At 28.6% G+C, this 13,666-nt stretch overlaps 1 protein-coding gene across 2 annotated transcripts in view; it reads left to right on the forward strand.

The window, feature by feature from the left end:
* The window catches only part of LOC143253638 (tetraspanin-17-like), a 51,080-nt gene extending 40,063 nt beyond the window's left edge, over positions 1–11,017 (forward strand). For both annotated transcript variants that reach the window (XM_076507818.1, XM_076507819.1), the window contains exons 7-8: positions 2,736–2,861; positions 7,656–11,017. In XM_076507818.1, coding sequence (XP_076363933.1) covers positions 2,736–2,861; positions 7,656–7,724 — 195 coding nt within the window. In that variant the 3' untranslated portion in view covers positions 7,725–11,017. The remainder of the gene's footprint in view (positions 1–2,735; positions 2,862–7,655) is intronic.
* Positions 11,018–13,666: the final 2,649 nt, after the last annotated feature.

The raw sequence follows: 13,666 nt of genomic DNA on the forward strand, positions 1-13,666 counted from the left end.
ATTCATTCATGATTACGAGAAACCCACTTGAAGTAAAAATGTATCTCGGGATGTCTGTTATGGGTATTAACACTTTTACTGTAAAATTGTTAATACCCATGCTAGTCATCCTGAGATACAGATCTAATAATCATTCCTTACTCTAGAGAGCAGAAAGGCATCATTAATGTCATATATTTATTCTTGTGACCATTTATTACATTTGTAAAAAGAAAAATGGGTAGATGGAGTTGTTATGCAATCTCCAATGAGAAATCAAAATATGAAAATGAAGTAGCCTCAGTTAATTCAAATCTTATTTCATATTACACAAACTCACTTTGATAATTGGTCCATCAAGGACTGAAATTGGTCTGATAGTGTTGTGTTCATACTGCAATAACATCAAAGCTACTTGTGTTTTGAATAGTTTCTAAAGGCTATTTGTTATAACTAGTCAATAGTAACTTAAATTACTGTGCTTGGCTGACAAACTAAGAATGCAAGCTATTATTCTTGACTGAAAATTTAGCTTTGATTATATCTGTTTTTGTGTGTTTTTTGTCATTTTTATAATTTAACATAGCTATTCAAATAAGTACTTTATTTACAGCCTACAAGTTTTATTAAATATAAAGGAAGCAATTTAGTGACCATCAGATGTGAATAAAAATGTACAAAACATACAAAAGGGTAACTTAATGCTGATATTTGTTTATATTTCTTTAACATCTGTAAGCATTCTTTATGACAAGTCCCACCCCCTGTGATAAAGTGGTATGTCTGTGGATTTACAAGGCTAGAAATCGAGTTTTAATACCTGTAGTGAGCAGAGCACAGAGAGCCATGTTTGTAGCTTTGTGCATAACTTCAAACAAAAAGATTTATGACAAAACTATATTTTTGATCCTTGTTGGTTTCATATTTTTATATAACTTGGAAGTCAAAAGGCCAACCATTTTTTAGAAAAAGGAGTTATGGGAGAAAAGAACGTGCTATCTCACAGTATTTGATTAATGTGTATCCCCTGAGGTGTGCAAGTAAGAAAGTTTCAAATTTCATATTTTATGTGCAACTGACCTTGTAAAAATAAGTGTGAGTCCTTTTGTGTTGAAAATCTGAGTTTGAAGTTGTAACTTTAGTGCAAAAGTGTTTCAGGGTTTTAGCAGTTATACATATTTATGTTTAGCTGTTTTGGACATTTTACTTACAGTATATTTTTGTTTTCCTATTATCCTGTTCCCCAGTGTCACAACAGTATGTCTGCAGACTTGATGGCTGGAATCCAGGTTTTGATACCTGTGGTGGGCCGAGCACAGATAGCCCATCGTATTGTTTAATATCAAACAAATAAACTTATTAGCCCACATTTTGATTGAGAAAGGAACCTGAACAATATTAACAAACTGCATCATTGAACTTGCCCTCGTGTTTATGTTTTTAGCATTATACAGCAAAGGCTTTATGATTCTTTTTGTTCAGAGTATCCTATATTAAGAAAGCAGGAGATTTAAGTAACCTTTTTAGTGTATTTTACAAATTATAGTTTATTTCATTTTGCTCATGCATTTAAATTCTGAACTTATTTCATTTGCCTCTTTCCAAAATATATAACTCAATTATTATATTCTAGCTTATTTAGCTCATTTTGTCTTTTCTGTTTCTTGTAGTTATGTTGAAAATTCCTTACTATTCCTTTGAAACTCTTCTAAATTTAAATGTGGTTGTAGGAGATGGTTATCATAATTTTTATCCATTCCAGTTTTTCCATCAATAATGCTCATTAATGTTGGCTTTTGACATATTACATAAGCATGGGCTGCAAAACTTGTTTCTGATACTTGGATATAATAGTTTTTTGAGCAGAAACAAATTACACCAGCACAACTTTAGTGTGTTTGTTTGTGAAATGGCATTGGAACCAACCATTATTAGTACAAACAGTAATAAATGGTGTGCCATCTCTATCTCCTGCTTCTATCATTATTTCTTTATCTTCAAGATCCTTTATCATTTGAAACATTTGATTTTCCCAAAAGTGAGGCAAACCCAATGTAAACCAAGTTAAAATTTTTAATATAATTTTATAACAATGAAGTATTTGATGTCTGTTATCACTTACTTTATACTTGCAGACTTGAATCAAGTAAGAGATAATGCAAAAATCTATTTATTAAATATTAATAAATGTAACATAAACTTACTATTTTTTCATACATTACTTGCTGAGCAAAAGAACTGAAGAATTTTCGTATTTCCATTAACTCTGTTAACAGTTTTTTTCTGTTGCATGATAATTTAATATTGTCTGAAATGCTTCACTGATTTTCTTCCCATGTGATGAATGCAATTTTTAAGAGACATGAACAGAATTCTAAAATTAAAAAACTGTCCACATGAGCAATATAAGAGGCTTTACTGTCTCCACACATGTAAGTAGATGAGTTGAGGTACTGGCACATGATCTGTACCAGAAGATATTTTCATCATTATCAACCTGTGTTGTAGTTTTACAATAACTATATGTGTGATCATTACTTATAGCAATTATATGCATATCACAATGTTTAAGATAATGCACATCTATTCTGACTTTATTCAATACTTTTATTATTGTGTTTGAAAGTGTCAAAGGAGAAGATAATTTTAGTCTCAAATGGTTTTAATGGAACTGAGAAAGTATACTGTGTAGTTTTAAATTCACTCTTCTTGTGGATGTGATTTTAACTTTTTGTGTTTGTTAATTTCTTTTACAGTTTCATGGTCTGGAAGAAATTTTCACTGAAGGGTGTACAGGAGCAACGAAAGATTACATCAGACGAAAAATATCTCAACCACTGTTTATCATTGCTGGGTTGCTTCTAATCCTAGTCATTCCACAGGTATTTTAAGACATATCACCATTCTATATTTTTATAGATTTATGAAAAAAAAGAGTAATAAATTTAGGTTATTAAACTTATTACAGTAACAACACTAGTATTGTGTTTGACACTTACGAAAAATTGGTGTTATTATTTTAAATATCAGGTTGTTTTTGTGCAAATATTTTGGTCCAAGAGATGTTTGATATGCTTATTTGAGAAAATGTATAAATATACAGGTTTATTTATATAAACCAAACCATATAGCCTCTTCTTATAATTTCTCTAGTTCTTATAACTTATTTCTAAATTTGAATCCTTAAACAGTAAAACAAAGAAAATGTCAAAACTGTGTAATAGCATAGCATTTTATTTGCTGTATGAAATCAGTAGTTTTATAAAGTAACTATTTGAAATTATTATGTATTATGTTTTTATTACAAATCAAAAGGAACTAAAGACAAAACAAAATGGCTTATACCCTTTTAGCTTGATATCTCAAGTTTTTTGTGAGAGCAAACAATAATATTAAGTTTTTAATTCTGTTCACCACCTTCAATCACCTGTAAAATAAAACTGTAATGTAGGTGTTGTGTTAACAATTAAAAATTTTGCTTCAATATATATTTTAGCAAAGCCTTTTTTTTGCATAAACTAATAAAAAAATTCAAATTGCTAATCCTACTTATATATATAATTATATGTATTTATACTTCCTGTGTAGATAAAGCATTTTAATCCGTGAAATGTAGAAACAATTTTGTAATCTTACAAGGGTATTTTTTGTTTACAGTTTCCAAACCTCTAAATTTAACAAAATCATAAACATATAATTTAAAACTGGAATTGGTTTCTTGAAATCCATTCTGTTTAAAGTTCCCTTTCTTCTTTATATGTAATGTCAGTTTCTAAGTTTACACATATTTTAGAAGGTTTATCACTAGTCTTCAAATAATGTAATTAAAATTTTTTTTATTGTTATGTAAAGATGCTGAATTAACTTTATTGGTTCCTCTTCTTCTTTGTTTATTTTACAGAAGTTGTTATTTCAGTCACTGTTTTTTTTCTTGCAGAAAAATAAAATTACTAATAACATGAAATTAATAGTCTTAAACTGGACTTTGTCCCAGTATGAACATATAAATTAGTGGGTGGGTTTGAAAACAGTTGTACATATGTTTTAAAAGGGTTGCAGTAGTAGTTTTACTCAGTAAGATAAGTTTTAATATTATGTAAGGTACTTTAAAAGTATTTCAAGAAATTTTTAGCATATGCCATCATTGCACCTGTAATTGAATTGTTCTTATTCATATGTAATTATATGTGTTGAATTAAAATAGACATAAAAACAAATAACATGGCCACACAAAGATTAAGTAATGGTATAAATGTCCAGCACAAACCTGTCCCCTCTGGCTTAGTGGTAAATCTGGAGGCTTGTAATGCTATAAAAAAATGGGTTACAGAATCCATGATAGGCATAGTATAGATATTTCATTGTGCATCTGTCTGCTTAATGACTACAAACAAATAAAACAAATTTTCTTTATGGAACAATTAATATTTTGTGAAATAAATAACATAAGAATAAAAGAGAAACATTAGTGAATCTGTGTGTTCTGTGGAACAAATGGCATGAAACCTTGTTTTCGGTCTACTATTACATACATATTTCATAATAGTATAATATATATGTTTTATTTAATGTCTTTTTTTATTTCACCATTAACTAAAGACTTACTGAAAGAAACAGTTTTAATTTTAATAGATTATCATGTTATGCATGAAGTTTGTGGGTTTCAAATAGAGCAAAATTTATGACTTATTGATATATAGTCATGGAGTGTAAATATTGCAACATATACTACTGTGCTGCAAAAGATTAAAATCAGTAATGTAATGTTATCAAACTATTAGGTTGTTTTTCAGACTTTTTATAGGGTCAAAGTATTTCAAGTATTATGATGTCATATCATTCTTTCAATACAAATACAGCTTAGTTACTAAGCTTGATAAATTGTAGTGGAATTCTATAGTACTGACATAGTAATTTATGATTTTTTTGGTAATTTGAACTGTATATATGAAACTTAAAAAAATTCTTTCATTTCATATCCTCCACAAAGCTTAACAACCTAGAGCAAGCAGCAAAGGATAAAAAGTCATAGTAACTAGAAGAGATGATTGTTTGTTTTACTTCTTTATTTACTGTCCTATGTTTAAGAATTATAAGTTTAAAAGTTTATTTGTAAATAATAAAAAAACCATATACATATATAATGTATTAAAAGTGAAACATCATTGCAACTTTTATAATGTTAGCAAGGCACTACTGAAAGATCGATATAATAAAAATTATATATCTGTAAAATGTTGTGCAGTTTAAACTATTTACTGTTTATGAATCATTTGTTATACAGTTCAGTTGTTGTGAATTAACATTGTGTCACTTAAAACTTCTATATTTTTCTCATTTCTTTAAGTGAGCATTTTTACATCACTGCAACTCAGTTGTTAGAAAGTCCTATGCCTCAGTTGGGTAATGTACATATATAAGCAATCCAGTCAGTGCAAATTAAGCTAGTGAAAGGAAGGTAGATTGTGTGATGGCCAGTTTATCCACAATGGGCAATATGTAAAGTGAGTTTCACTGTTTGTATAGTAATTACAAAAATAAAGAATTTATTTTCGAGCCTGCCTTTATGGACTTTGATAAAAATGACACAATTTCTTAAAATTCTGAATACAACTATGGTAACCAGAAGTTAGAGTGAAGATTTTGAAGTAATTTTACATTTTCTATTGTAACAACAGAGATAGAGAAGAATAATTGATCTTGTCAACTTGGTTCTAAAGTAACTGAACCAGCCACTGTGTGGACTTGTTCCATAAAAGAGAATTATTTAAAGTTCTGAATAAGACAGTGGTAACCAAAAGGATGAAGCAAGTGAATTTCTCACTGACTGTATTGTGATAACAGAGTTGAGGAGAACACTAGGTCTTGTCAAATAAGATATAAATATAATTGAAACCTTCTGAGTAGATTTTTAACAAAAAAGGGAATTATTTAAAGCTCTAGATTCAACTGTGGTAAACAAAAGTTTGACTTGTTTTGATTATATATTATTGTAAAATAAATGGATTGCTTGCTTTCTTTTTATTGTTGAGATTTATTGTCAACAAGTCACAGACAGCTTCTGTAACAAATTTAGATCCTATAAAAAGTTTGAAAAATGGCTGGGAAAGCCAATCAATTATTCACATATTATAGACAGGAGCATTTCTAAAAATGAAAACAGAAAAAAAATAGCTTTTTATTTGAAAATCTAGCTTGTCAATATCGATAATTTGTGTTCCTAATTTGTAAGAAACTACAGACTTTGTATTTGGAATCACAAATATACAATTTGAATCAATTTTGCATTCATCATACCATGTAGCACACTAAAATCGATATTTAGGATTTCTTTCTTGATATTTGCTTTTACATAAAAAACTTAACTAATGTATCATACTAAAATTTGAATTATAATCTACAATTTGAATCCAAACTTATTAACATACATTCACAGAATAGTAGATCAATAAAGGCTTGAATGAGATTCAACAAACGTGATATGACATGGCCTTTGACCCATGATCCATCATGGTAGGGTTAACAAATATTTTGGTTTCAATTTATGTGTGTTTCTAAACCCTTCATTAGCTCTTCCTGAATTAAAACAGTTGAAATAACTCTTCTCTCTTTATGTCCTTATGTTTCACAAAACCACATTGATTTTCTTTTCTTGAATCCAAAAACGGCTGTTATTTGATAAACATAGTCACTATAAAATCAGTGCAGTTATTTTCATATTTATATGGAGAGGTAGAGAATGCGATGTATTTGTAGTTTAACAAACTTCCAATAAAATCTAATTGAATAACATTAATTAACTGATCTAAGCTTCGGCATGTGATAACCATGTGTGTCTTCAATTTTTAGGCAACAACTGTGTCAGATGTCAGTCATCTGTTGGTAGCACATAATGTTATATGAAACACAATTTATTTATTAAGTAACATAAGATTGAAAGATGATACTAGAGTTTCTAAAGTTATTGCTTCACTGGCAGTATCAACAATAAAGTGGTGTTCAAAAGTAGTAGTAACAAATTGTGCTGTTTTATTTGACCAGATATACTTGTAAAGTGCTCAGAATGTCACTTGCACAAAAAACAGGAGTGTTTTCTTAATAAAAGTAGTCATTTACTTCTCTATTTCCATTTTCAATGTTCTTCACCACTTTTACAGTGTAAGAAAGGAAGATTTTATGACTAATAAGACATTTGTACTCTTGTTGTTTGTAATGTGATATTACTGGATGTGTTTCCTTTGTTTTATCATTGTTAGTGTATAATTTTGTTTCTGAATTAGTTTAATCGTATAATGTTTTAAGTTGCATTATTTGTAATATTTAAGTATAAGTCTTGAAAATAAGGAAAGAAATTTGAACTATATTCATTATGTCTGTGATACAATTAGTTTATGCTAAGTTTCAATTGATAATATCATTAATAAGTAAACATGGAAGGAGAGGGATACTGGCTATTAGTAATTGTATTTAACAATCTAGTGAAAGTACGGTTAATTTTTAAAAAAGCATAAACCCAGAATATAAGTATCTAGTTAAAAGTAGGAAAGTATAGTGTGGTGATAATTAAAACATTTTTCTCTTATACAGCTGTTTAAATCAAGATTGACAATACAATATATTGATTACCATATGCCTTTATGTTTATGTTTAACAGTACCAGAATATGTATTTTTCAGGTTTTTGTAGCTGTAGTCGTGTTCCTGATAATGAAGTGGATCATCCCTTACCAACAAATGGCATTATAATATTTTTCTTATCATGAGAAGCTCATTGCTTACCATGAAAAGTGATATTTTAAGAGTGAGAAAAACTGCTGTTTAACATGATAAATAGTGGTATATTTCTAGTTCTCCTGTTATTACAGTATGTATCTACCAAATCTTTGAGCTTTATATTATTATAATATTCTAGTTTAGCTATAGATTGTGTGGCTAATAATAAGAGAAATTTAATTCTACTTGCAGGAAGTCATTGAATACAGCTGTTAATCAGCATAAATTATGTGTAAGCAAAAACTGTTGGACAGTTTGTCGATGTAAAAAAAAATTGTTTATTAGTCATGATTGTATATTTTTTATGTGGTGTATGGTATAAATCAGTACTGTCAGTATTATTTATCAATTTAAAAAACAAAATGTAGGGAAATGTGTCAGTTAAATATCACTGGTTTAGCTATTAATTTATATTATCAGAGCAAAATGCTTTAGGGAAACGGAACAAAATCTTAAATATAATAAAGTATATCTTTTCACAGTCGGTAAGCTCATGTACCAAAAGAAAAATCTACTTACGTATTTAAAAACAGTTTGTTGAATTTTATACCATACAGTGGGGAATTAGGGACTGATTTTTCCAATGGATAAAAAATCCATAACTTTCAATTGTGAACTTATGGTTTGAGGACAATAAAAATGGTGGGTAAGTAGCCCAGTAGTTGATTAATATTACAGTCAAATTACACGTGATGGTACTATTACAGAGGCCAGGAATGTTTAAAAAGTTACCAAATTTCTCTAATTAACTCGGTGTGGGATGAGTTTTAAGAATTACATTAAGTTTGTTTTCTTGAAGTTGGTGTGTGTATAGAGACAAAATATCTAACAGACAACAAAGATTTTTTAAGATAAACCAATGTTAACTTATTTATAGGTATCAGATGTGATAAAAATTCAAACTGTATTATCTATGAAAGTAATTTATGCTTCAATGAAAGTTTTGACATTAAAGTTAATGACATGATAACAATATGGAAATAAAAACAATAGTTTACTTGTAATAAATCTTGAAATTATGTAGGTTTTACAGTTACTTAAAATTTTCTTGATGTGAACACATTTTTTGTTATAAAATTTATCTAAAGAATTCTAATATAGTTTTTCTGTAATGTTTTGTTCAGAATGTAAAGTTTCTTTATTACTACTTATTTTGAAATATTTTTTGTAGTACAAATAGGAAAGAAGTGAAAAAAATGAAATTTGTATATGTATGTCTTTATTAAAACTAACACTGCACTATAAAAATTATTTAAAACAGTTTGCACAGAAATCAAAAATGGTCTTTTTATCTGACAAAGTGTTACATAATGATTTATGATAAGTTTTCTCAAATAGAAACATTTTGGTAATCATATCTAGCCTTTTGCTGTATTATGCCAGCATGAGGAAACATTTTATAAATAAAAATGTATATGTATATAAAAGTTAATTGAGCAGTAATTACTGATGACTTTGTTCTACATTTTGATTGTTGATTTTAGAGAAGTCCTAGGAATTACCATTACCTGTGTAGGTAGTTGACAGTATTTGATCATGGGTTTGCTTGATGGTAGACTGGCACATTAGCACTTGGCTAGGGTTTCTTCATTAGAACTTTAATCAACTGAATATTTGAATGTTTCAAGAGAGATATCCAGATAGCTTAACTTTTGAGCTAGGTTTATTTATTATATTGGCAATTAGATGAATGTGTAGAAGACCTTTTTAATATTTCTTTTTCTATTATGAGGCTCCTATCTTGTTTAAATTGTAATTTCGTTTTCTAATGTGAGTTTCGTATCCTTTTCCCTATTATTTTGATTTATTGTATTGTCTCTTCTGGCATGAGGTACTGTTGTCGGTAGATCAGTATTACCAAGCCTTGGATGTTTAACGTGTTCATGAATTCTAAGTTTTGTTAATGTTTTAGTTAATATAGTAGAATCCCTTATTCTAAAGGGTTGTTATGCATATTGTTTACCTCTCCCTTGGGTTTTTTGGTGGTTTGATGTCTACTGATTGTTATATAAAGCTGTGGTTTTTAAATACTATTCTGACTTTATGCTATTGACATATTCTGTTTTTGTTGTAAGAGAGATCTCTGACATAGAAGAATGTGCTATAGTTTTTTTTTATTTATTATTATAACTGCTCATACTTTTTATCAGTTCTTCCTGATATTAATTTTAAAAGGGTTGTCATGATGTATTTTCCTTTGATCCTCTTAGGTTTTTCAATTTTACAAATCTCATTCATTCTGGAAGCTAGACGGTATATGATGCTTGTCTTTACACTGTTGGGGTGATTTTATTTATAGGGGTACTTCCTCCATCTGTGGGTTACCTTTAAACAATTATCATGTTGATACTTTCCAATAATGCTTGTTTTTATACTGGAACAGAAATTAATGTGTTCACATTATGTTCACAAATGCTTGGTTGTCGGAGTACGTTATATAACTTTTAAAAATTATCAGAGCAATGCTTCAACAAACATAGTAAAATGGTATTAAAAGTTAAATTCATTACACTAAACTCTTTGTGTGTGTGTGTATATGTTTTGTTTTCACCAGCATGTATACCAGCAATTTTGAAACAATGATTTAAAAAAAAAGTAAATTAAGGACAGCAAAATTCCCAAATTAACTTGTATTTGTATGTGTACAGTACATGTAGAAGAAAGTAGAGGGTAAAAAAACTGCAATCTAGTTTGAACAGTTCATGTTGCAAAACGAGCTTTTCTCTACCACATATGGTAGTTTGAGATAGATATACAAAACGTTTGTACTTTTATGGAGAAGAAACAAGCATGAGTGGTGAACAAATGAGTAAATAACTTCTACTTTGTCAAATTATTTGAAAAAAATGTTCTAGAAGGTTGAAAACTATATTGCTGCATCCTTTTTGTGTAATAATTTATAATTAAGTATTGTGGCCAATTTTCAATTAAAATGTTTTTGACTGTCTAACTGTAGCCATTTTATTTGCTCTATCCATGATTTAAACCTAAGAACTACTTTTACAGTTTCAGATACCATACATAGTGCATACAATATTTGATTTTCTGATAGATAAGTTTTATAATATACTTTTTATTTTGATATGTTTCCTCCTACCCCTCAATGTGTATCTGTTGGATTTACATTATTTTTTTATGTTAACATATTATTTTACTTGTACACTATGGACTCTGTACAGTTGTGCTAGTATATGCTGGCCTACTGTGTTTTAAAAGTACAAGTTATTAATGCAGTAGTGATTTAATTAAAAAGACAGTGGTGTTCCTACTTGATGGTGTGTTTTATTATATTAGTACAAACTTGGTTGTTTTTTTTAATGGATTTACACAGAAGATGCGAGATAATTTTCAGTTATAGGCAAAGTCCATTCACCCCAAGGGCAAAACTGTACTACTGATTTAAAAAAGTATAGAAAATAAATATTACACCTTTTTTTCTCACATTTAAAAAAATAGTTAAAATTTATTCAATAAAAAGTTTTGATTTACTTGATATAAACAAATGAAAAATATTGATATTGAATTGACCTAAGAGATCTAACTCCTAACAAAAGCATTAGAATTGGAGAATTTCTTGATTTTTTGTACTAATATGGAACTCATAATGACATTACAAGTTGGCTGATGTAGTGGAAATAATTTTAATACAAGTTTAGTTTGATGGATTTTAGTTAATTATTATTTCACAACATTGGTTGGGTATGATGTTATTGCTTATATCTCAGGTTTGAGATATAATAGGTTCATAAGCTAGTGATCTAAACAGGTACTAAAAGCTGTTTTGTTTTCTCTCTCTCTTTTTCAATTGTATAAACCAGTAATGCTTTTCAGTTTAGCAAGGACTTGTTTACAGGTTGAAACAGAGTGATAGAAACCTTAATTTAGTGATAGATTTTGTTATGTATTATAATTTATCCCAGATGAGCCCCCAATTTATTATGTTACATTCGTTATCTATTACAATTTCAAACAGCTGGAAACTTTAGAAGCTAATTAAATGTTGATATTATTAAATATATGATATTTGCCAGTAAGATTTATACACACAACTTTATTTCTTAACACAAATATATTTTTATATACAAACAGCAATATAATTTATTATAACAGTTACTACAAATAGTTATTTCAAATAATTATGGATACATAAACATTTTACAAACTCTTGGTTGGCCTCACATGGTGTATAAGTTCAGTTTTTACTGAGGAAGATATCTAATGCCCTTGTAGAATGCCCTGATCAAATTCTGTAGTTTTCAGATTAATAATTGTTAATCACAGTTATAGCTTCCGAGGCTTGTAGCTAACTAACAATGTTTTATTAAACTGTCTCTCAGCATGTTAATTTATAAACTTTCAGACATTCTAAAACTTCTCTTGGCAACAGTATTTGGAGATACACCACTACTCTTTATAAAATACATATTGTTGTTTCTTACTCTCAAGAATCTTCTACAAATTTAGAGAACGGTTGGGACTTGTGCAGTACACATTTAACAATACAAGTTGCATACATATCTAAATGTATATTAAACTGAAAGAAACACAGTTATAAAAATACTATTAAATCCATTTGTTACATGAAAGGATGTTTATGAACATTAATTACTTATTATATCTTTCATTTTTAAAAAAACTTGTCTTATCATTTTGTACTACATTTGAATAATAATATTGCAGTATTATAAAAACTGTTTATCTGTGAAGAGTCAAAAACCATGGGAAGAATTACAGTTCCTACAGCACAGATAAAACAGTATACCTTTAATTTTAGTACTATTCAACGTAAGGTACAAGATTTTACTCCATTAAAAAAAAAAAAAAATAGCCTGTTGAAATACCCTAGCTGAAAGCTAACAAAGCATTATAGATTATTAGTTTTATGAATTGCAATGAAAATTATATGAACTGCAGATTTGTTTTCAATATTTCTCTCAATTTGGCCATTTGAAGTTCAAAATCAGAAGCATGCAAAAACAAGCTGTCTCTTGTACTAAACAATGAGATATAATTTTGTTTTTCTTTCTCATTTCATCCATCCCTCATGGCTAGTAAGTTTGTAAAGGGATAATGGATAAATGTATGTACATTTTGAAGTACTCTAAAGAATTCAAAATTGGAAACTGAATAGTGTGAAATAATGCTTAACAACTGTTGAAAACTTTAAATATCTTTAGGTGGATAAATATATTGAAGCAGATTTTAAAAATGGAAGCAACATCTTCAGGTTGGTTCTTTGATGTTTGTTGGTATAAAGGGACAAGGCTATCTGTGCTAAACAACTGGTAAAAGAAATGTGAAAGTAAAATAATTATAAAATGTAAAAATGAATCAAGGTAAAAACTAAAAGTTCAAAAAGAAGGTAAATATCTTAAATAGAATTAAAAAGGCCAATGGCTTTTAAAAACTTAAAAATGCAAGTGAAGGACATGTCACCACAGTCAATAGTTCTGCTCTGTGTCAGTGGTAAACCCATAGAAAAACATGTTTAAAATGGTTCTGTTCTTCAGAGTTGTAAAATAGCACAACAGTAAAATGTGAGCTATTGTGACTTCAGTGAAATTAACACCAATGCTTCATTTTTCATAGTTGAATAATTTTTGGTAACAATGAAACTTTGTTGAAAAATAGCAACCTTTGTCATCTGATTGTAATAGACTAGAATTGGCACCAAAATCATTGGCATCAACAGCTAGTGGAAAAGGCTTATTAAAGTCAGGTGCCATTAATACAGGATAAGTACATAATAAAGATTTAACCTCTTCAAAAGCAGATTGACATGCTTTAGTCCACTTGAACTTTTAATTTTCTTCAATAGACTTCTTAATGGTGCAGTGATGTCAGTAAAATTTTTACAAAACTTCCTGTACTTTATTTTTTTGTAGGAGTTGGATACTTTACAATACAATCAACTT

Source organism: Tachypleus tridentatus, chromosome 6 (assembly GCF_004210375.1).
Source record: "Tachypleus tridentatus isolate NWPU-2018 chromosome 6, ASM421037v1, whole genome shotgun sequence".
NCBI lineage: Eukaryota > Metazoa > Arthropoda > Merostomata > Xiphosura > Limulidae > Tachypleus > Tachypleus tridentatus.